This window comes from Anolis carolinensis, chromosome 4 (assembly GCF_035594765.1).
Source record: "Anolis carolinensis isolate JA03-04 chromosome 4, rAnoCar3.1.pri, whole genome shotgun sequence".
In the NCBI taxonomy this organism is placed as follows: Eukaryota; Metazoa; Chordata; class Lepidosauria; order Squamata; family Dactyloidae; genus Anolis; species Anolis carolinensis.
In genome coordinates, this window is record NC_085844.1 from 154,708,544 (window position 1) to 154,733,636 (window position 25,093).

The window sequence follows — 25,093 nt, forward strand, 5'->3', positions numbered from 1 at the left end:
AATCCATCTAGCTTTATAATTAATACAAGACTTTCCTCTAAGTGAGACCTCGACTTCCTTCTACATTTTTTGTCAAAGCTCTCACTGCCAAGAATGGAAAGCGACGTCCTAATTCTAAGGCATATTAGGACAAATGAAGGTTATGAAACAATGGTAAAAGAAGTTCCTACAATATTTATATTTTTGATCTCCGCTGCCTGCATTTTCATAATGAGTACCAAAAACATGAAAAGCCATTTTATTATTTACAAGATTTTTTTTCTTTTTTGAAAAAAAAACGACATCAGACCATCCTCCCCTATTCCCAGTGGGCATTTTATTTCATGTATCATTTGCATCAGGTAATCAACTGAAACACTTAAACAACAGAAAGCTCTCAGCAAAATAAGGAAAAGAAACGAAGCAATTATCACAAACAGATGTGACAAAATGGTTTTAAATTTGGGAGAGTATTGCACAACTGAACCTGTGTGTGACGAGAAAGGAAAACAGAGAGGGGTGCTCATCTTCTCTAACATGGATTGTGACGGGAGGGGGAAAGGCACTATTTAGCTGTGTGTATTTAAAAAATAATGAGGCACAATCCATGTTCTCAACATTACATTCAGCGCTGCTTCTGAAATGCTCGATTAGAGAAGCTACAGCTTTGTTGTCCAGAATTTAAGCACGAGAGAAATACAAGCATCTAAACAGATTTTTAAAAGCAAACCTGCTATAAAAATCTTCACAACAAGGACTTCAGCTTATAAATAGGTGCCACAGAAGGTCACATAGCTACATGGGCTTAAAATAGGAGATATCCTGGCAACTAATCATTGATTACACTCTCTCTAGTAGTCACAAAACACTCCACTTTTAAGAGCTAAATTGGCAGTGCACGTGATAGACCCTTTTCAGAACACTCTCGGCAGTACAGCTTAGGTGGCGTACATGTATCTATGTACAAAACAGTTTCAGTACCTGTGATAGATCTTGACTTTTACTTGGGTTTCATCCTTATGTAGTACTACTTGGAAGCAAAACACAATGAAATCAGTGGGGCTTTACTCCAAAGAGCACAGAGCTAGAATTGAAGGGTCTTAAACAGAAGCAAATGTTTAGGAGGGAAAAGGACAGGCAGTTGCTCATACTGAAACATACAAAAAGTCCCAAGGGCAATCCACATTATGAAAGTTTCCACTTCTACATTTCAGAAGTGGTTGTACATTTCAGCTCCCATTTCAAATAATTTAAGAAGAACTCAAGGTTGCATGAATACACAATATCTGAACAACTCCATGTATGATGGACACAATATACAAGCATGTATTTGTAGAAATGCTGACATTTTATGTATCAGTCCTGGTTTCCATCAGAAACTAACTATTATTTGGACAAAGCTCTGCATGTTTAGCTTTTCCAAAAAGGTTCCAGTAATCAGAATATGCAACAAATATTTAGATTTAGAAATTTTAAAGGAATCTTCAGGATATGTGGAACAAAAGATCTAAAGGCATTGAAATGATAAAGACTGACAATTCTAAAAAGATTGAGTTAGAAAGACTAAAGTAGGCTCGCTTTTGGGCTTTATACACAACAGAATGCTGGAACTGCTCAACAATAATGCGGATTAGTGTATCAATGTGGTTTCTTAGCCAAGAAATACCCAGAGGTGGTTTTGCCAATTTCTCACTCTAAAATATAGACTGATACCAGAAATATAGTGCAGTTCAGCAATATACGGATCAACATACTTATGTCCCAGTTTCACAGCCACAGAGTGTACTTGCACATGTAAGCTTCTCATTTATTTAAATGAAGGCAAGAACCTATGTGCTCGATGATGTATGTCCTCCTTATAAATATCTCAAGTAGGATGAGCAGCACTTACATCAGTAATAATTCACTGGATCAGAGAAAATACTTACTATATGATGAAGATTTTGATTAAGATGATTTTGACAGCTAGGTAAAACATCTGAATATTTGTCTTTGCAAGATATATAAAAATAGAGATACAGTGTCTCCCCCAACTAACCCCCAACCTGAAACGAAGCTCAGGTTTCTTTAGTCAGGGTCTACATGCCAGGGTGGGACTGATGTTGGTAGTTGGTGAGGCCACAGACGAACTTTTATCACTTTCATTCTTCCCTGTCTTCTGGATCCCTTCTTTTTCATATCACCCCCTTCATCTTCCCAATGCGGTAGGTATTAAGCAGACTGATCTTGTCAGAGGCCCAAACAGTACATTTTAAAAAGATTTTGAATTTAGATTGAGGGCAGTGCTTTCCCACCTCTGTTTAAGCCTACTTAAATGCAAATTTCATACAGGTTTACTGCTGGTGAAACAGTGCCCCCTGTTGCTAAGAGCTAGCTCAGTATGTGCAATTGGATTTGGAAGTAAAGTAGGGATTACTGCTTAGCTAGAAATGCATTTAGCTGCTTTTGCACATTCGTTTTGTCAGCACTGGCTTTTCTTGACTACCTTTTCTCACAATTTCATAATCAGAACTTTAACAGCTGCATTCAGAAGAATATATTCATAGTTTTGAATCAGTGGGTTAGGTCTATTCTACTTCCAAAATGTTTCAGCTGAATAAAGAATGTTTCTGCCCCTGTCCAGGCAAAGGGAAGTTCCATTTTATGTCAGTTAATTGTATTTTATGGAGGACTTCTAAAATTAAGATTGGACTTGCCACGTAAAATAATGTGAAAGCAAAAAATAAAACCCTCCTGAAAAAGTTAGAACTCCAAATGACGGCCTTAAACACACATTATTTGCAAAGCACCAATCGAGAATCTAAAACCACACCTTGAAGCTGGTTTACAAGCCAGTTTACAAAACAATATTCCAACAAGCTTTTCTCTTCGCAGCTTATCATTTCTGAAGTAACACAAAGTTGGTGTCATTTGGGATAGCTGTTTGAAACTACGGTTTGGGATTGCATTCAGAGATTGTCAGGGAAAGTTGGAGAAGAGAGAAACTAGTTTATATGTCCGGGACACAACTGATAGTTGGGTACTGTTACTAAATCAATTCTGTGTTCTAGCAGAGCGGCTGCCCATCCTTAGCTTCAACTGCATCCAATTCCCTGTATCAGAAATACTCACTTGTTCAGGAAATAGGTTTTCAAATTATTAAGAAAGAAGTTGGGTGGAAAATCCATCCAAGCTTTTTTTGGATGCATTATCCTGCTTTTGGAGGAAGAAAAATTTCTGCTTACTATATTAAACTTTAAAGGGGAGGAAGAGTTTTGTTAATTCTTGAACTTTTAAAAGTATGTTTTAAAGCAAAACAATCATTTGGGTTGCAGTGTAGATTTTAAGAAGGAGCCAAACAACAAACCTGTTATCCTGAACAGTTTGCAAAAAAAAAAAATCTACCTACCTTCATCTTCAAATACCCCCCACCCCTGACTCAGGGAAAAAAGGCTTGTTGAAAGTTGAAATGCACTTGAAATATTCTAGAATAATGGAGGTTGAAAAGTAGTGATTTAGGGAACAAGAGATAAACACCTGTAACAAAGACTAGTGTATTTTGGCCATGTGGATGTAAATAAATAGTATACCAAAGATTTATATGCCCTGACTAAGGTAAAGGTAAAGGTATTCCCTTGATATTAAGTCTAGTTGTGTCCGACTCTGGGGGTTGGTGCTCATCTCCATTTCTAAACCATGGTCTGTAGACGCCTCCAAGGTCATGTGGCCGGCATGACTGCATGGAGCGCAGTTACCTTCCTGTCAGAGTGGTACCTATTGATCTACTCACATTTGCATGTTTTCGAACTGCTAGATTAGCAGAAGCTGGGACTAACAGCGGGAGCTCACCCCGCTCTCCAGATGCCAACCGCTGACCTTTCGGTCAGCAATTTCAGCAGCTCAGCGGTTTAACCCACTGCGTCACCGGGGATCCTTTCTTTTAGTACTGAGATTCAAATACAGGCCACATTCAAATACTGTAAGTCTGGGCTCCATATGAAACATAGTTTATCAAGGATGAGCAGTGCGCTGCCTGAAAACCCCTGTTTACTATCATCTTTCAATTTAGCAGGAAGCCCGTCTGTTTTCTTCTTGCCAAGGCTGGGAATTATCAACACAACAAACACAAGATTCATTTTCTAGTTTGCCAGGGAGACCCAAGTCAGAGATAAGCGCATCCTACGGACAAGATCACATTTAGCTGACACCATCCAGTATGTTGATAAACCAGAATGCTCTTAAATGTCAGCTTGTTGCTATGTCCAAGCATGACCAATGACTATTTTCTTTACAGTTATTACAACTTTGAGACTATTTTTGCATTTGCAATGCCAACACTATGCATAAGACATTCTTGAATAAACAATACCTATGTAAAATCTTGTAATACTGTTAAAATGAACCGATAATGTCAGTGACATTTCCATTTACTTCTGTAAACTTACCAATGTATTGTAACAACTTTAAATGCCTGCATTTCATGTTGTAAACTTTAACACCTCTGTGAGTGCTCTCTTTAAAAGCAACTTGCAAGTGCTTCATGCAAAGCATGTCAGAAGAAAGTACAGCTTGTTTGTTTAAGAGAATACAGTGGGGGAATTTTCCTCAAAATACTTTTTTTTTTCATTACAATGCAATGCAACACTTCTAATTTTGACCTAATTTCTAATTTAAGTCTCACTACACAAACCTTATGAAGTGGCTGCTGGTCCACAAATGTGTATACCGTAACATATGCATCAAGGTGCCATATAACTCTGCTTTTCTTTCAATATTTTTACAGCTCTGTCTACAGTTTTACAATTGTTCAAATTAGAAAGATCCAAATTATCACCAGATTCATTATCTATACTGAACAGTGACGGTATCTGGTAATATTGTCTCTTACAGTTGAATAAAATTCCGGAAATTCCAGCCGTGACTTACAATTAAGCTAAAGTATGAGCAGCATGTGCCAAAGAGGAGCACTTTGGGAATCATGAAAGTGCCTTCTATTTATTTTATCCACTTGCTGCCCATTTTTTTCATTATGTTGCCAGTGTAATCCTATAGATATTTACACGGGAGTCGAGCCAACTGCAGCCAAAAGGCTTCACTCTTAGGTAACTGTGCACACAATTGCTGCCTGAATATTAAAAATAAACCTGAATGACCAAAGCAATATACCTAACATGTAATAAATTTACACACGTTCACTTTGCAGTGTCCACATAGTGGAGATTTTGCCAGAAACAGCAGTCAAACCACCTCATGAAGTCATGTACTGTGGCATTAACTCACAGGATGCATACTAAAGCTTTGGAAATCATTTCCACAATAGCGCTTTGAGTCTGTATGTTGGCAAGAACTCATGCCATGCTACACTGCCTCTCATTATGGAGGTACAAACTCAAATTCTGATTGATTCAGTGTAAGAACAGATTCAAACTGGCTCAATGCATAGCCATTAGCCCTCAACCATCACAATTTAAGCTGTGCTTTACACAGCAACACCTGAGGTTGAATGCACTGGCTGACAAGCCTGCTATAGTTTAAGTAGCCAGTTGGTCCAATAAAAGTTTATTTCATTTTCCTGTACTCGTTCATCTGGGGTAACGTGGCTACACAACACACTGGCTCATGGTAGCACATCAGAAGAACAAAGGTAATTGCTGCTAACTGAAAAGAAGAAACTACTTGGCAAAGCGGTGCTATTTTTAAATCTTTCAGGAGATGGCAAAATAAAGAATACAGCAAATTAAAAGTTTTACTTAACAGTCTCATTATAATAGACCATGCTTTTGGCATTAAAATATTCAGTTTATAGACAGTTGACCTCTTTGTGATGGTATAGCAGATAAATGATTTGGGTAAGGTTTCCTTATCAATACATCTACACTGCCTCTCTAGTCTCTATAAAATGTGAAGTTCAAAGGCTGAACTTAATGAAACTGGAAAAAAACCCTTCAAACTTTAATACACATTTTAAAATATGGCAGAAATGTACAGATAGAGCATTTTAAGTAATTTTCACATATTTTGTTGCATCCCAGTATCCAACCAAGTGCCAAACAACCTTGAGTATGTACTATAAGGTGCTAATCCTGGCAAATGCAAGTTTACGGAAGTTAACATAAGGCAGTTCCATGAACACACTGACGTTAATTTCTTTGTATCTCTCTTGACTAGGCCGCATGCTTCCGTTTTCCTTTTCCTTTATAAAGCATGAAAAAAGGATGCAGATTATGTAGTTTTCTGAAAAAGGGGCTCCTGTGCATTTAAACGTTGTTGAGGTCAGTGAAGTGCATTTCAGCAATGTTGAAGGGTTAACTCAAAACTGGAATTTTAACAGCAGATGGGTTGATTTTACTGCACATACAACAAAACGGGTGCAAAACACTTGAAACTATTACTTGTAACCTTTCGGTCCGAATACATAAAATGTGCATTATTTACAGCATTTCACTCTTTTTGCAAATGCAATGCTTTAAAACACATTATAAAGCACCTTAGTAAAAATATTCTACAGGTAAAAGTATCTAAGTAGGAAAACCCTAACCATACCACAGCTCACTATTTGAGTCATAATATGGATTCACCAGTAGTTATTTAAAATACAAAGAATCAATGGAACAATGAGACAGATTTCACTATTTGTTTTATATTGATGTGCAGGCAAAAGCCAGCTTCTTAAAGAGAGCTTTCCCAACATCGGTTAGAAGTTCAGAGGGATTAATGAAAAACTGTCTTCATTTCTGGCCTTTTGACAACATCACTATGGGATCTGAATTTTTAAACACACTGATCATCAGTTCTGGATTCTCAAAATGAAAGCCCATGTTTACAAATATGGGCAAGACCAGCTGCAGCATTTCTTAGCAGAACATGATTGAACATTCCAGTGAATGTTATGTGATATGAATTTACAAGAACAAAGCACAAATTTCAGCCAGTTATTAACATTATTCATATGTGTGTACAACCCAAATCTCCGCTCTGAGGCTAGGGAACCAAAAGCGTCCTCTTCCCAAAAGGTTAAGTAAAATAAGTCGTCTTGTGAATCAAAAAGCACATAAAGGAAGGTTTTCATCTTTACAGTTTCAGCTATAATTGCTATATAGTTTCTGTAATTATGGGTGGGTTCTTCAAGTGTAGAGTAGCAACTTCCTGTGTGAATATTAAAACTGAAGCCTATAATTTTGAATTATCACCATTATCTAAACAGTAGCCATCTTCTTTGAGCAATCCACAGTACATTCATTCTATCGACCTCAAGAATGAAGTGCCTCAGCTGATTTAGGAGTTGGGGCTGAGAATAAGGATGTGGCCACAAGGTTTAGTCCCTTAACCTAAAGAGAAGCATTGTTCTTAGTTCGATTTAGGATAGATCTTTTCATAGAAAAAGTTTTGTGCCAGGATATATAGTTCCCCGTCTTTTTCCCGAACTGCATGCGCTCTGACAAACTGAAATTGTTCCAGTGCAAATTCATAGAACTCATTCTCCATTTTCCATATTTCAGACTGCTGCAGCTTGGCAATGGTTTCTTTTGTGGGGAGTTTTTTCTCTGTTGTCTTTCTAAGATGAGACTTCTTGCCTAAAAGCAAAATATATACAGTTGTAATTTCACTTTGATTTACAGCCAGAATATTCCCAGAAGAACACAACACAGACCAGAAAGCTGGTGTGGAAGAGTACTCTTTAGTCAGCAGGTTACTAAATGGGTACATAAAATGTCATAACTTGGACCAAGATTTATTAAGCCTTTGGGTTGGAGAGACTGGAAGCCCCGCACTAAGCATAAATGCATGTGCATTAGTGTGCTCTCACCATGCACATTCCTCCCACTGTTTAAATTGCTTAATTACTGAAACCATAAAGCGGAAGTGTTTGCACAGGGAACTGCATTTCCTCATCACATCCATTTATGGCACCGGTTTCAATCATGATTAATGCCTATTTGGAAATTCAGTACTATTGATAATCAAGTTAATAAAAACCCAGACCACATAACAATTGGGCAATTTGTTTCACAGAATTCACAGCATGCGAGGAAGCAAGACATCCTGGCTGTTTATCATAAGCATATACCATTAACAATGTGCTTACAGTATAGATCCCTAGAGTATACGTATACCTTTCCTCTCTCAAACAGCTTCTTAAGGTTCCATTATTTTCTAGCATAACTAAAAAAAAATCCAGAGAGAAAGTAGTTCTATTGCTATACCTTCTTTATTTTGGATGCTAATCTGACAACACAATAAGGAAGTTTGCAAAAAGCTACCTGCAGATTTGTCAAGGGGAGCACCTATCACTGATCATTGAAATATGTGTTTGATATTCAGAATGTCTGGCAGATAAATCCTATCTGATCCCCCAAATTCTTTGACAGAGTTGCATTTGGCTTACTTGCTAATCTCCTTCCACTCAGCAACTCACAGAGCGAATTGTTCACTGAATGACCACATTCCATCTCAGAAATAAATCTTGGGATTAACTAGCCACAAATAGTAAATTATTTGGAATTAATTTTGTTTTCCAGTGATGACAGTGTACAGCATGACTGCAATTTAATAAGAAATAACTTGATTCATTTACTATGCTAACTGGAACAGTTAGGTTACTTGTATAAATGATAAGAGAAGAAATATGATTCAAATATGGTTCATACTGTGCCTCCTTCTTCTGTTATGGCATTGAGATAATAACAAAGTGGACAGAAGAGGAGTGTGTTTGGTATCATCACAGTAACGTTACTGCAGTAAGTTTTAAAAGTAACTATTCTACCTTTTAAAAATCATTATTTTAGTAACTACAGTATTGTAAATAGTTATCAGTGAAAAAGCAAATAGTTACTATGAAAATGTAACTAAAAGCAAGTTGGAACTCTAAATAGTACTTTTAAGCTATGCTCACAATGCTGTGAATCTGAACCCTACAAGGCTATGACAGAACTGTTTATTTTCTCAGCTCTAAGCAGAGAGAAAAACAGTGGACAAACCACACATGTACTGCCAAATACCAAAGGATGAAGCAGCCAATGCAATTATCTCTGCATCTTTTCTCCCCAAGGACCACAGTCTTAGAAAAACAGTTCATTCTTGTAAGAATAGGCAACTTGTGGTTCTGCAGATGTTGTTAAGACTGCAAGTCCCAAGAACCCAAGAAGTGTAGCTAGTGGTGAGGGATAACAGGAGCTGCAGTTCAACAACCTCTGGAATGCCACAAGTCGCCCACACAGTACTAAAAAGTAAAGATTTTAAAAGACAAATGGTGGACAAGTTTGCAGCAACTTAAATACCTGTGCGATATAATTCTGTAGCACCCCTGAAAAAGCGGGGCAAAGCTGCCTCCAGCAACATAATAAAGTCTTCAAGCTCTTCAGTAACTCCCACTAGGAAATATTCATTAATCAAGTTGTATTTGGCTTGTTCCAAAGCCCATCTGCTTCCCACATTCCTAAAACGATAAAAAGTAATTACAGGAAGGTTTTGATGTCTGCCAAGAATTTTGGCTCCCTTCATTTAGATATTCAAACACCAGGCTAAAAGAATGGCTTGGCTGTTATCTTTGCACAGGCAAGAAAACAAAGTTTCAGCCACACACATTTTTAATTTCCTTTCCTTTTTTCCTTGTTTCCCACTTTTCGCTCTCTTCATTGCCTAGGTTAGATGTCAAAAGATTTATGGCTCGGATTTCTAATGTCTTGATAACACTGATGCCTTTTTCAAGATTTTAATGCAATAATTCAAGGTGGAAAGTTTTGCTGTTCCATCTAAGATTTCAATAATATCTTAGACACTGCATAAAAATGGAAAAATACACATTTCAACCTTGCAGAAATCTTCATTAACATATTAAGTATTATTTGCATTGGGGCAAGACTGCTTTGTAAGAGGAGAAACAAGGAGTGGAATTTTGGGTTTGTAGAAAGGTTAAGCATTTCTACAACATTTTATATTTTCCAAGCACTTTTTCCTGCTTTCTGTCAATAATTATTTGTCATCCTCATCATCCATTTACACATTTATCTCCTACGCAGAAGTGTAGTGAGGGAAATTTGTTATACTTCCAAGTGATCTTCAAGCACAATGTGTTATGGGAAGTATTATTTTAATTTTAAAAATTTCACTCTTTTTTCTCACTCTCTTTTCATTGACTGAAGTGTGATAAGATTTGACCTCAACTACTACTGCATACGACAACTCAACTTCCAAACTTTAATTTCCTGAGAACATTCAGGAAATAATTGGTTCAATTGTGATGGACACACATTTGTCCATCCATTGTAACTGCTGTAAATGTTATTTCCGTAGTTAGAACTAAAAGGGGCTATAGATTTTGCCTTTTTATATTTTTTTCCCTTTTATATTGTATTAACAATCTGCATAGGAGAAAAATCCCTTCTACAAAGAAGTTTTTATTCAATTGATCCAGTCACTAACACCTGAATTTCAAAAGGTTTAGTCTGGAAATGGTTCATGCTCTTCACAACATATAACATAATGTTCTCGTAGGACCACAAAATGCTCTTGTTGAAGCATTATCCCCCCACTTCAAACTGAGGCTATGCTACACCTTCTGATTTCTTAAAATTCACATTAATAACATATATGACACATGGTTTAAGCCAACTTTATATTCTTACCAACATTCAGAGCTGTGGCCACAGAAGAATGGAATTTGAAGCCAGAGTTTCTCAGGGGCACAATCGGAGCCTCCAGCTGCTACACATTCATCAAAGGTCTGGAACAAAGACAAAAACTCAAGGGTAAGCTATCAATTTTCATCTTGCATATCAAACTTCTTAATGTGCTTATGCTCCTGAATTAATGTGGGATACAAGTGCCTGGTTTCACAGTACATTATGATGAGGCCCATTTTCAGAAATGGGCCTGCAGGCATCAACCGTGCTTGTGTGGACCCCCACTTATGGGCACCACAGAAAGGTCATGCAAAGCCAGAAAGCCGTGCAGTGCGGTTCCTGGCATGCAACGGCTGGTGATCAAAAAGCAATTATTGCAGCAATGTTGTGCAGCAGGTATTAGGTATTTGCAATTGCCTCAGCATGTTGTACCCATGGCCTGAAACGATCAGAGCAAGTCAGAGCAGCACACCATGATTTGACTTCTGAAGAGGAAAACTGTCCATCTTTAAAGTATTTAAATTATATTTTACTAGCTGTGCCCAGCCACACGTTGCTGTGGCATTGTCTGATGATGTTGGTGAGAACTTGTTGAGGTAGTGGTGGTATTGAATGTCTGTTGTATGGTTGTCTTTATGTTTAGTATGCATTTGGTTGTTTGTGTACTGTGAAAGTGGTGAGGTTAGAGGGGGTCTATGTCCCTGTGTAGTATTGTATAGTATTTATACATTGTCCATGTGTTGTGAATGCTTGGATTGTGTCCTGCTGCATAGTAGAAAGGGTTGGGCTGGATGGCCCTTAGGGGTCTCTCCAAACTCTTGGATTCTATGCTTCTATTATTATTATTATCATCATAATCATCATAATCTTCATCATCATTATTATGTAGAGGCTGGATGGCCATCTGTCAGGAGTGCTTGGATTGTGTCCTCCTGCATGGTAGAAGGAAGTTGATCTGGATGATCCTTAGGGGTCACTCCAATCCTTAGGATTGTATGATGTTGTTGTTGTTATTATTAGTAGTAGTAGTAGTATTAGTATTGAGAGGCTGGGTGGCCATCTGTTGGGAGTGCTTGGATTGTGTCCTGCATGGCAGAATTGGGTTGGACTGGATGGCCTTTAGGGGTGTCTCCTAACTGTCTGATGCTATGATTCGATGTGTATTATTATTGTGCAGATATTGGATGGCCATCTGTCAGGAGTGGTTGGATTGTGTCCTCCTGCATGATATAAGGAAGTTGAATTGGATGATCCTTAGGGGTATCTGCTAACCTTAGGATTGTATGATATTCTTATTCTTATTAGTGAGAGGCTGGCTGGCCATCTGTTGGGAGTGCTTGGATTGTATTGTCCAATGGCAGAGTTGTGTTGGACTGGATTACCACAGTAATTATTTCATATTACAGTAGAATCTCACTTATCCAACATTCACTTATCCAGTGTTCTGGATTATCCAACGCAGTCTGCCTTTTAGTAGTCAATGATTTGTAGTCAATGTTTTAAATTCATTGTGATATTTTGGTGCTAAATTTGTAAATACAGTAATTACAACATAGCATTATTGAGCATTGAACTACTTTTTCTGTCAAATTTGTTGTATAACATGATGTTTGGTGCTTAATTTGTATAATCATTACCTAATTTGATGTTTAATCGGCTTTTCCTAAATCCCTTCTTATTATCCAACATATCACTTATCCAACGTTCTGCCGGCCTATTTATGTTGGATAAGTGAGACTCTACTGTATATTTATAATATTATATTATCTGCTTAGAACTGGATTATATGAGGTCCCTTCTACACAGCTGTATAAAATGCACACTGAAGTGAATTATCTGGCAGTGTGGACTCAAGATAATCCAGTTCAAAGCAGATAATTTAAGATTATAAATGGGTAATATAGCTGTGTGGAAGGGCCTTGAGTCTACACTGCCATATAATCCAGTTCAAATCAGATAATCTGTATTTTATAGGCAGTGTGGAAGAAGCCTGAGACCTAACCGTGCCTGTCCCCTGGGCTGAGTAGGTTGCTAGGAGACCAAGTGGGCAGAGTTTAGGCTTCTAACTGGCAGCAACTGGATAAAAACAATTATTCCTCTCACTCTAATTAGGACTTTATTTTTCTTTTCTTTTTGTTGTATGAACGTAGAGGCATGGATGTATCCTTCAGACCTACTCCAAAGGATTGTGGAAGACTTCAGAAAGGAACAGAAGATGGAATAGGATAGAAAGGGAACCTAATAAAAAGTAAGTTTTTGACCCCTGCACACTGCATGCAAACATGCAGCAGATTCTTCCACTGGGTGAAAGATTCTTCCTTTCACAAAAGCTTCCTTCTGTGAATGGAAGGATACATTTTGTTTCACCCCATTATGCTCAACAAATTTGATCTTGGATTTTTTAAAGTTCTGTTATAGTCTGCATAGTAAGGTTAAACAACAAAACAAAACAAAGACCAGAAGATGTACTTTTACTTTTTTATCCCCTTGCTTTCGTCTTCGGAGTCCAGGCCTGTAATCATCACCAAAGCGCAGGAAGTAGTAATAAGAAACCAGCCGTTCTATAGGATCTCTTATGACATTGATGTATACTGGTTTCTTTTTAACACCAAATCTGAAACAGAAAGAGAATCCAATTGACAAATCAAAGTATTTCCTGCATGATATAAAAGTGGATCTAGGGTCAAGTTTGTTTCAAAAGATGGTTTGAGTTTGCCATATTAAGACAGTCGGGGGAAGAAGAAGTAGAAAATGTGTTTTATATTTCAAAGTTCCTATAATATACATGCTTTTGATATTTTTCAAAGAGCAATCACTAAACCTTATCCTAATACATTCCATTTTGATGGATAACATGCATATTTAATATTTACATACATTCATTCAGTTTATTTTGACTAATGACTTTTATCAGCCAAAGTCCTGTCTCATACTTCAGTGTCCAACAGATGCAGGCTTTTTAAAATATGCTTTGTAAGTAAAAAGATAATGCAGCTGGCGGGACTGTAATGGCCAGATGGGAGAAAGGTTTGAGGACAAAGGAGTTGCTCAGAAATCACTTTTGCTTTAAAGTCAATTGCCATATATATTTGTGTATAAGCCAACCTCACTTAGATTTTGGAGCCCAAATTATTGATTTTGATATGACCTGTGGATAAGCTAAGAGAAAAAGCTAAGAGTACTAATTAGAGGCCAATGCTTTACACTGGAAGTATATACAATAAGTGCAGATTAGAAGCCAATGCCTTACTTTGGCAGTTTATACAGTAAATTTAGATTAAAACCCAATGCCTTGCTTTGGCTACCTGATAAAAAATAACTGTTTTCAGATGTGGTACTTTAGCAAACTTAACAGCAGTCCCAAATCTTGACATTTAAGGGAAAATAATCAAACGCATAGTAACATGGCAACTGCAGAGAAAACTTGATGACCACTCCTTCTATAATGTATTTGTAATCAGGCTTTCAACCGTTATGGCCCTGTGTTGCTGCTGCTCCTGAATCTTATGCTTGATCTTGTTTTGTTTCACAGTTATGTTTTATTGTTTTCCTCTACTGAAAACTACCTCACCTTTGAAGAGAAGAAGTATAAATGTCATCATATACCATCATGAGGCTCCCAAAAGGGAGCCTCCTCCTCCTGTTTCCTCAAACAGAATCCCCAAAAGCACAGATGCTGCCACCATAAAAAAATTATGCCTCTTATAACCCAGTATGTAACAAAATATGCCTCACCTCTCCTTATCCATGGTGGATTTAGTTTCTAATACAACCCCTAATCAGAATTGTTGCTTTCACCTTTCTCCTTATACAGGGTTGTTGTGTGTTTTCCAGGTTGTATGGGCATGTTCCAGAAGTATTCTCTCCTGACGTTTCGCCCACATCTATGGCAGGCATCCTCAGAGGTTGTGAGGTACTTCTGGAACATGGCCATACAGCCCGGAAAACACACAACAACCCTGTGATTCCTGCCATGAAAGCTTTGACAACACATTTCTCCTTATACATTTAGTAAAAAGTTATTCCTAAGTACAACTAGGAAATCTTTTATGCTACACAATCATAATGCTCTAAATCCAATTTAACTACCATGCCTATGGAATCTTGATATTTGTAGTTTAGAAAGGAGTATTTAGTTCTCAACCAGAGAGCTCTAGTGTCTCACCAAACTACAAATCCCAGGATTCCTCGGATGTTGCTACAGCACAGGAGTAAAATTGTGGAGTCTGAAAGGACCTTAGTAAAAGGTAAAGGGTTAGGGTTAAGGTTATCTTTAAGGGTGATGATGATGGGAACGATAATATAGGCTATGCCTGTTTTCCCTAACACAGAAATCTTTCTGATCTACATCTCCCAAAATTCCTGATTTCTGACTATGCTGGTTTGAATGATGAGAACTGAAATTCAAAACATGCTAACACAGTTGAGGAGCACATGTGCATATGCGTGCGCGCGCACACACACACACACTAAATCAAAGCATTATGCTAAAAGATTAAGAATCTTTGTACAAAAATGGTAACATTCAGCATCAAGAATGCATGACCACCAGTTATTCTTGTCTAATGCCAAGAGCAAACACAGCATTTTATATTACTGTAATAATGAAAAACCATAAATATAAGAAAGAAAGTATTTGCAGGGGTGGTGATAGAATAAATCATTTAGGTGAAAGGGTAACAAAACACACACACACACACACACACAATGATAATGTGACCCTGGAGGAAAATATGCATACGAATGAAATTTGTAAAATCGCTTAGCCACTTTTTTTTGAGGCAAAACAATTTTAGACTGAAAAGTTACAGCATCTACAGAATGTTTTAAGCATTATCCTATGAATTATGGATAGAGCAACACTAACCTAGCAATTCACAAGGTTATTATTTCATTATGTATTCAATACAAGAATTTATTCATATTACATTTTGCACTTCTAAATTTGGGAAAAGCAATGTAATTTTATGTTTAGCTTTGCTTTTTGAGATTTAAGTTTGGCAACTATTTCTTTGTAATATTTCATGTAGAAACATTTTACCTGATGTAGCAGCATTCAGCACTCTTTCCCCAATATTATGATGCATGTATAAGAAAGCTTTTTATACCCTCACCATTCCCAAACCTTGGTCCTCCAGTTATTTTGGACTTCAAACTCCCAAAAGCCCCCGGCTAGTTTGTCCAACGGTCAGGAATTCTGGGAGCTGAAATCCAAAATATTTGGAGAGCTAAAGTGTGGGAGCTGCAGCCCTAAACAAACCTTTTGATGTCTCAGTTTTCCCTTTGTTTCTGACAACAGATGTCATAAACAGGGTTCCAGATAAAAATGAGGAGCTGCCATCCCTCTCTGAAATTCACTTTGGAACCTATCATATCTCCAGATTAGTCATAGTTTATTAAAGAGGGCTGATCTGTGACAGAAGAGCATAGAAGGCCATCTCTATAGTGGCCAAACAAAACAGACTCACCTCAAACCTGCTGTGAACAATCCACATGACGTATGGCTGGTTCTGCAGCAAAAGTGCTGTTTCCAGCTGTTAATCCAGTACAAGGAGAACCATAAATTACTCCAGTGTTTTTGATGTGCAGAAAGCTGGATTGGGCTGAATCTAGTGTCCACATATCAAAAAGACCTACCACTGTTTTGTTGACAAGAAGCAGCTCCATGGCAGAGCCTTGCTGATAATGTGGCTGGACATCCTCTTGTGGCCTCATCAGAAGCAACATTGCCAGCAAGTTTCTACTGAAGAGCTGCTTTGGCAGCAATGGTTCCAATATACTGTCAGTCCAGTTGTCTGTCTGGACTCCAAAAGGAGTCCAGTGCTACCATACTGTATCTAAGGCAGAGAAGCGTGCTTCACATTATTTCAGTTGGAAGTTTGTGAAATGTATGGAACATTGCCACATTTTCAATCCCCATTTATATTGCTATTGTAAGAACTTTACCTGTTTCTGCTAGGAAGACTATGATCCTGCTTGAGATGTGATTTTAACCAAAGATGAGCTGAATCACAGGATGCAAAGTCTTTACTACATTACAGTGTGGTAGCAGTAATGCCTACTAATCTGTACAGTTCAGTATTCCTGGTTAGGGAACAATGGACAGTCTGTTTCCAGTTAATAAAGTTTCCTGGATGCCTAAAGTGACAAACAGGTTCTGAAATCTTCTGCAGTGACTTCCAGCACTTCTATTTAAACTAGGCATCTAGGAAGCCAATTAATATATGGCTTAAAAGAGCTTTAATGTTTTAGTGAAATTCTAATTTTACCTCTCTCATGCTGAAACAAGAGGTACAAATGTAATGAGCTAAAATATTAGTGAACAAACTGTAGTGGAATGTTTTTATAAAAACAAGCTGCTCTGAAGTATTAAAACACTGCACTCTTAAGTCAAAACTGCCACCGCTTGGTGAAGAGGTGGTACCAACAGTTTAAAAACACTTTGAAAATAAGATGTGCAGAGATTTTTAAACTACATAAATTAGTAAAGTCATCAAAAAAGAGAGCCTAATTTTTCTGGATGGTTGCCCAGAAAGTCTACATTGTAACAAAGAGAGAAATGTGGATTCATATTAATTATACACTTGAAGTACACAGAAGCTATTAAATTTGGGCAGTAGGGTTTCTTAAGTTTCAGTCATCAAAACATGCTAAAAGGAAAGGAAACTGCAGAAAATTGACTGATTGAATTAGAAGTCCACAGAGGGATATACAATTACATTAAAGCAGCGTAAACAAAACAAAACAAAACACAGAATTTCATACAGTGTAATATATAATCTTGACCATTAGAGGTCACCAAAATCTAAACTGAGCCAGTGTGATATGAACTATGAACAGATGCATGACAGGGAATATTTATCTATATCTATACATATCTATCTACAGGGTGGGCCAATAGTCACTGCTGGTATATATGACGCTATGGCATTGGGTACCAATAACAAGACCTGATTTTTCACACATAAATGTAAAGTTATTTCCTATATATAATGTATAGTATTGAAACTTTTTAAAAAAGAAAATAAGGAGCTATTAAATATTGAAATTCCTTCATGACTTTTGGCTACCCTGTAGATATATATACACACAAACATGTACATATATACACAGACACATCTCACTCAAATTGCTTAATAATAGTTTGTTCAGTAGCTTACTTTGCAAAATCCAGGAAAGATATATGTCCATGATAGAACCCTGGTTTCATCTCTTTCCAGGAAGTTACGTTCTTCACAAATCGTACCTGAAAGAATAGGGATGGGTGGGAATGCAGTATTTATCCAACTTTAAACAAAATCACATATTTGCAATTAAATGAAAGAAGCTTCTACTAAGAGATGCAACGTAATGAGTAGACAAGCTCAACTTACTTGACATATATGTTAATGCTGGGTTTTTGACATTATCTAAAATTATGCTTCATATTGAAAAAACATTTCCTCAATGGCTCAGGCTGCTTTGAATTGAGATGAGCAACTACATTCCCTCCAGCTGTTGACAAACTGGAACCCACTGCACCTAGCTAGCACAGTCAATGTTGAGGGATGCTGGGACATGCGGTCTGGAAACATTTATAAGACCACATTTGATCATAATCTTCTCAAAATCTCAAGCTTATGAACATCAAATAATCCTTTTGTAATGTCTGCAGGGTTACCAAAACCAGTAATTTCTTCATGATACCTTCAGGACTGAAGGGAACCATTGCTGTTGTTATCATTGGTGAGACCTGGGGGTAGAAAATGGAGCCCTGGACCTTTAGAAGCTGCTCATTCTGGTTTAGGCCATGAACTCTTAGGCCAGTGGTTCTCAACCTGTGAGTCCCCAGATGTTTTTGGCCTACAACTCCCAGAAATCCCAGTTTACCAGCTGTTAGGATTTCTGGGAGTTGAAGGTAAAAACATCTGGGGACCCACGGGTTGAGAACCACTGTCTTAGGCAGACTTAAGAAGATATATTACATTCAGTGGAAACAGTCCTGACCACTGCAGTTTGGAGAGTTTAGAGTTTCAGACATTCAAAAGCATCTCCCGCAGCCAGTCAATGTTCTGAAACTGCTGAGCACGCTTAGTCCTGTTTTTAGTATTCTTGTTCAGCAAATGTCATTTTCCCCAAGCCTGCCAATAGCTCCTTCTTGCACATGCAAGATACGGCTTAGGCTATATAAAGACTGGTGCTTAAAAATAAATAAATGTTGCCAAGAAAGTGCATCACAAATGAAAGATTTAAGGCTTATGCAATCTTAGAGTATTAAGCATTTCACCAGGTAGTGCAGGCAAAGATTGTTTACTAAATGTTATGAGAAATATGAGTATCACAATCATTGTGGAAAGTGGTACAACATGGCACATCCAAAAACTAAACATACTAGGATATATGTTTGTATTGAAGGAGTAAGGAGTCACTAATTGTCAAGAAAACAAATACTCCAATTTCTGGATGCAACCTCCTCTTTCTACAAATCTGAAAGTCACTGAAAAGTCATGTACTGTTTTGAAAGAGGGTAATTTGGTACATAATGGAAACTTGGGAGGAAGCTTTTATGTGGCTAAATATACTCTGGGGAGGCTTTGGGGCAAATTGCCTGTTTTTATGCCTTTTTTGTGGGGTGAGATGGTCTGGGGGCATCTGGCACAATATTACAACATATAAAAGATGTATGACCTTTTCGGTTAAAGCAGAAAGTGCTTGTTGTGCTGTTCAACAGACAACTAAGGAATCTTATATTCAAATTAATGCAGAATGGTAATTCTAGAGCATGAATTTTAAGGTAACAGATGTATAAATTTAAATAAACTTCCTAGGCTCCATTATGTACACAACAAAATTAAACAAAACAGGAAGGAGTCCATCGTGAGATGTACTCTGAAGTTTAAAGTGAGTTCCTATATTTCGTTTTTGCCACTGACAAGATGGTCTTAGCTATTAACCAAAGTGAATATAGTGCATTTGGAATTAGATGAATCTTGTACTTTTATGACAGAGCTTCCTCTGACCAATATTCTATTGATATATGGGATCTTACTTGCAAAGACAAGTTGTTTAAAAATGGAGAGTGCTTTTGCTGTTAAGATGTTGAAAATGCTTCGATTAAGAGCACACATTCAAGGGCACATGTCATCAACTATAAAAGAGGTCCAATTTCATACAACACCCAAAAGTGGATGGCATCAGCCTGATCAGAGAAGAGCGAGGTTTGGAAGAATACAGACTGAGTAAACATAGGGGGCAAAACAAAATCAACAGCTAAACATGTTGCCTATCAAAAGAGAAATGGAAAACCAATTGGGAGATGGAATTAAATTAACATTCTAAACACAGATGTTGTTGTTGCTGTTGTTGTTGTTATTGCTGTTGTTTTTGTTGTTGCATGTTGCATGTTCCAGATATGATTTTTTTTAAAAAGGGAGAAATTTACCAGTTAAATTAGAGACACAAGTTATTTTATAACAACAATAATCAATTGATTCATTGTGGCAGAGTGACTGGGATCTGAATGTAAATCACAGTAAGCCATTGACATATTTCAGTTTAAGTTTCTGACATGTTAGGACAACGTGTATAATGATGTAATGCTAGGTGACAGCCTTCAGAAAGGAAACCTTACTTAAACCCAATGCCACATTTCAATTCCCCTGTAATTTTTTCACTAGTTCCAATCTGTTGTGAGACAAAACAACCTTTTAGTCTGCCAAACAAAAATACATCAGAAAAGGCTTACTCAGAAGGCCATAAGTGGAGAGTGAATATAGTACATCCTCAAAATACTTAAAATACACCTATACATCTTAACAGTAGATCTACAAGGCTTTTAATCTGTCATAAATGCAAATTAAAAAGGAAGGGCTGATACATTCTTATTGCATGTTGAAAAAAGAAGATAGAAGCACAATAATGATGAGAAATATCTCAAGGATGACAATCTAGCTGACATGGGAAAATAGCAAGTTCAGTGATTAAGTCCCATGCTGCCATATGTTACAGCCAATCATATGTGCTTGATCAAAAATAAAAGTACACTGGGCTAAAGCATCTCAAATATAATCATATTATAAGTATGAAGACTGCAAATATTAATGCTTATTTTTATAAGAATGTTTTGCTTTAACTCCCAGATTTTTCACTCATTCATCAAGTGACTTATAGATGGTGGAAGAAAGGTCTAAAAAACGTGAACTGAGCAAAAAAGTATGAAACTGCCCCTCTTTTTTCCAGAATTTTCTACCTTTTAATTAAGGACAAACTGTTTTTACATTTCCTGCTGTGATATTTTAGTTGTGGGAGTCATCTACTCATTCTTTTAGCATCAGTGTTTTTGACTTTTATCTCATGTCAAGACAAAGAGTAGTGTTCAACTTGATACTGCTTCATTTGATAAAAAAGACGTTTTGTGAAAGATGCTAACAGAGTATATTCATTAGGAATCAATACAATAAACTATTAACAGGTCTTGTTTAGCCTTGTGAATATTGTTGCCATATCTTACTACTCCCATTTCCATGTATTTTTAGAAGAGAGACAGTCATTTAGTTCTCCAAGCTGAAGATAATCTCTGGAATTTAACCCAGAAAGCCCAAAAATGTGAACAGGTTTCTACGTTAGCTTTTCTCCTCAACACTTTTAGAAAAATAACTGAAAATCTATTTTTGAACTTCTGGTATATGAAAGCTGTTTATGTTTTAAGCTTAGATGAGCTCTGCAGAATTGAAGGAGAGATCAAATGTACTCTGATAGAGAACAAGAAATCCTGCAAGGGAAAAGTAGAAAATGAATGGTATAAAGATCTCAGAGTTCTTGGCAGCTGGGAGTTTCCACATTTTTCTAAGGATCAAAGAAAAACAACGAGACAGACCTTTATGAGCTCAGTAAAACTTGGAAAAATATGCTCCATAGATATAAAATAAATTGGGTTACCAATGACAGAATCCTCGGAGATGGATCACAGGGCATGGGACAGTATTTGACAATGTATTATGTGGCATTGACATCTCAAAATTCAAAAGTATTCCTGGAGATCAATGAAATTGCTCTTGAAATATTTGGGAATTCAAAGCATGAGATATAAATATATTAAACAAATGACATAAACACAGGCAGTTTTCCCTAAGGTAGAGCACTTCTCAATCAGCAGGACAGAGACAAAAACTAGAAGTAAACATTTAGTAAGTGTTGCATATGCTTATAAAATAAAGAAGGAAATGTCACCTGCAAGGGAACTGGACATTGATAGGGAGGAAAACTAAGAAAAAAACTGAATTAAATTATTGATTTTGGTGACAGACTTCTGGAAAGAAACAAGAGAGCTGAAGGGTAGCAATAGAAACCCAAACAGAGAAATTACTTCAGGCTGAATATGAAGGAGCAAAGGAGAAGACAAACTTAATGAAATCCAGATTTTGTTACTGATCAACAGGGATGAAGTACTATTTTACTGTACAGTAACAGCAAATAGTAAAGGTAAAGGTTTTCCCCTGACGTTAAGTCCAGTCGTGACGAACTCTGGGGGTTGGTGCTCATCTCCATTTCTAAGCCGAAGAGCCGGTGTTGTCCGTAGACACCTCCAGGTCATGTGGCCAGCATGACTGTATGGAGAGCCGTTACCTTCCCGCCAAAGCGGTACCTATTGATCTACTCACATCGGCATGTTTTCGAACTGCTAGGTTGGCAGAAGCTGGAGCTAACAGCGGCTGCTCACGCCGCTCCCGGAGTTTGAATCTGGGACCTTTTGGTCTGCAAGTTCAGCAGCTCAGTGCTTTAACACACCTCGCCACCGGGGCTCCTTAATCAATATCATTAATCAATATCAAAATGATACAAGAAAATGAAGGCATTGGAGAGAGGATATGTAGCTCTTATTGAAAACTGAACATTATCATTCAGGCTTTGCTTTACAACAATTCAACATATATATTATGTATTTTATACAAGTTTAATTTCAAACTCAGTGATATCTATACATGTTTGCTATGTTCTAAGTTCTAAGCTTACGCATGAATATACCTGACCCTTTATCCTGAACGGGAGAGGCGAAGCAACTCCGAGGTGGCTGCGTGATGCTCGGAGCGATTTGGGTTTATTTTAATTGTTACCTGACTCCTCAGTGACAAAGACACAGAGTAGTTTATAAAATGTTAATTTGCCCTCAAGATTTACAATGTACATAAGATCAATAACGATTACATAAATATTACATAAGACACAACGTTGCTGTGTTTAGCTGTCTGTCTGATTGGCCAGAAGAATGGTAGTTGAAGGTGGTGAGTGGGGTTAAAGTACTTTGAACTGTGTTTGAAAAAGTCATGAGTTGTTCCAAATATTCCCCAAAAACCCAGAGCTAACCATGACTTTGATCAGTTGGGCCAGGTCTGAGACAGAGCCAGTGACAACTGTTTACACAGCCATCCAGTATTCCCTGGGCTTGGGTAACCCAGGGGCACGGGATGGTACTTACTGTCCCCATCTTGTTCTCATTGTTGGAAAGGAGTCCTGACAGTCTCCCTTCCATTTCCATCATAGCAGTGATCACCTTATGAAACATGGCTAGCGTCCATTGCTTATCGCCTGGAGTGAAGTCAGCTAGGACACAAAGATGATCTGATAAGGGAGGAAGGAAGGAGGTGGTGGTTTCTCCTCTCCCCTCCCCTTTTCTTTTCCCTTTCCTGAGGCAACGAGCAAGGGACACTAGCCATGTTACATTCAGTGGCCATTGCTACAACAGGAATGGGAGAGACAGTCAGGATTTCTTCCTATCTCCATAGCAGCTCGGAGGCTGGCAGTCAAATCCATCCTGGGGTTGATCTGCCCCAAGACAAAATGTCCATGTAGAACCACCCTTTTTGTTCTAAACATACACTTTTACTGCAAAAAGTATTTTGTTGCTCTCTTTAAAATGAAATAAGATTTTAAAGAACATAACCTACCTGATCTTGCAAAGACATAACAGGATTATTTTTGGTTGTGTTGATATGAAGAACATGGTATTTGTTCCGTGCACAAAGGTCATAAGCAATGTTTGTAAAAGAGGTGCTTGCAGTTTTAGGTACTCGATTATAAATTATCACCACATTTTCATCTTCATCTGGAACTACATCTGATCGAGAGCTATCTACTGTATGACGTTGCTCAATTTCTCGGACTTCATGTTTTGCAATAGCTCTCTCTGCAAGAAGAAACAGAAAATACAAGATATTGTTATTAACTGAATCGGTGTTTATATTGTTATTTAGTCAACCAAATCCTCCTCAAATGCAATGCTAAAATAGGATGACCAAAAACATAAAGCTAGAATTTCCATTCAGTTAACGAGAAGAAAAAAACTTTGCCTTCTCAAAGACTTTTGCCACAATAATCCCCCCACAACCAATCTAAAAATAATTGCTATAAAACATCTAGCACTTTTCAATGATAGATAGATGAAATGATATTGCACATAATATGAATTTTACAGAACATTAGCTACTGACCATTCAGGATTTAGTCAATTAATTGCAAAGAAGAACTGAAATTTAGATAAAACGGATGTTGTGCTTATTTTAATTAAGCCCACTCCCCTGTGTATGATATTACAATGAACGGCTTTGCAAAATCCAATTAGATATTAATTGCAAGTCTGATAAGAAAAGAAGTGGAAGCAGCTTATGACATGATGATCATTAAAGGTGCAAAGTGCCTGTCTTGAATACAAAAATGTGACATATGGAAGGAAAAGGCACAGGAGAACGAGTCAGACTCCTTGATCTGAACAGCAGAGAAACTGGGCCAACATACTTTTGTAGAAGTTTATAACATCCTTCCAAGCAACTGAACTTATCTCAAAGTAAAGCCTATAGAAGTATCCAATAAAATGCACCTCTATATTTGTATATTTGTCACTTCTGTGTAGCCTGAAACTAGATTACTTTCCCTAACCATGCTGTATTTGCTTGCAGTTTGGTCATGCAACTCAATTGAATGTGGTCAAAAGGAATGATAAACTTTCCTGGTTTTCCTCCTACTTATACTATTACCGTTAATATAATGACAATAACTTAACTAATAAGGAGTACACAGCAACCTTTTTTTATCTAATCTGTGGCCAAGAGGGTGGGGTGGATCCAATCTTGTACTAGTGGCATCCGCATAACTAGCTTTTAGAAAAAGAGGAATCATTTCCTTTCTGTATTCATTTTTGCTTTAGGTGGCCCTGTAATATAGCTTTGGAATATATAAATTGAAACGTGGTCCTAGGAAAGAAAGACCTTTGTTGAAAATAAGAAAAAGATGATACAAATAAATTAAATTAAACAAATTAAACAATTTAACAATTAAACAATTAAACAAATAGAGCCAAATGTTCAATGGCTTTACAATGCAGTAGTAAAACAATGGAAAACACAAAGGAAAAGTATGGAAAAATGCCTGCCATCATAAGCTAACAAAATGTACAATTGCATTCTCAAAGTTGAGATCTGGCCCTTATGATTACCAGATGCCCAGACAAGCAGTTGTCTGTCAATTTTGCTATATCTGTC

The 25,093-nt window shown here is 37.3% G+C and overlaps 1 protein-coding gene across 3 annotated transcripts in view; it reads right to left on the minus strand.

Moving 5' to 3' along the window:
• Positions 1 to 294: 294 nt before the first annotated feature.
• hs2st1 (heparan sulfate 2-O-sulfotransferase 1) overlaps positions 295 to 25,093 on the minus strand; it is a 129,147-nt gene continuing 104,348 nt past the window's right edge. For 2 of the 3 annotated variants that reach the window (XM_003220109.4, XM_062978048.1), the window contains exons 2-7: positions 23,504 to 23,742; positions 17,741 to 17,826; positions 13,056 to 13,194; positions 10,584 to 10,681; positions 9,237 to 9,394; positions 295 to 7,532 (exon numbers count right to left, since the gene is read on the minus strand). In XM_003220109.4, coding sequence (XP_003220157.1) covers positions 7,306 to 7,532; positions 9,237 to 9,394; positions 10,584 to 10,681; positions 13,056 to 13,194; positions 17,741 to 17,826; positions 23,504 to 23,742 — 947 coding nt within the window. In that variant the 3' untranslated portion in view covers positions 295 to 7,305. Of the gene's footprint in view, positions 7,533 to 9,236; positions 9,395 to 10,583; positions 10,682 to 13,049; positions 13,195 to 17,740; positions 17,827 to 23,503; positions 23,743 to 25,093 lie in introns of all 3 variants that reach the window. The other variant, XM_008109291.3, reaches the window with a different exon arrangement.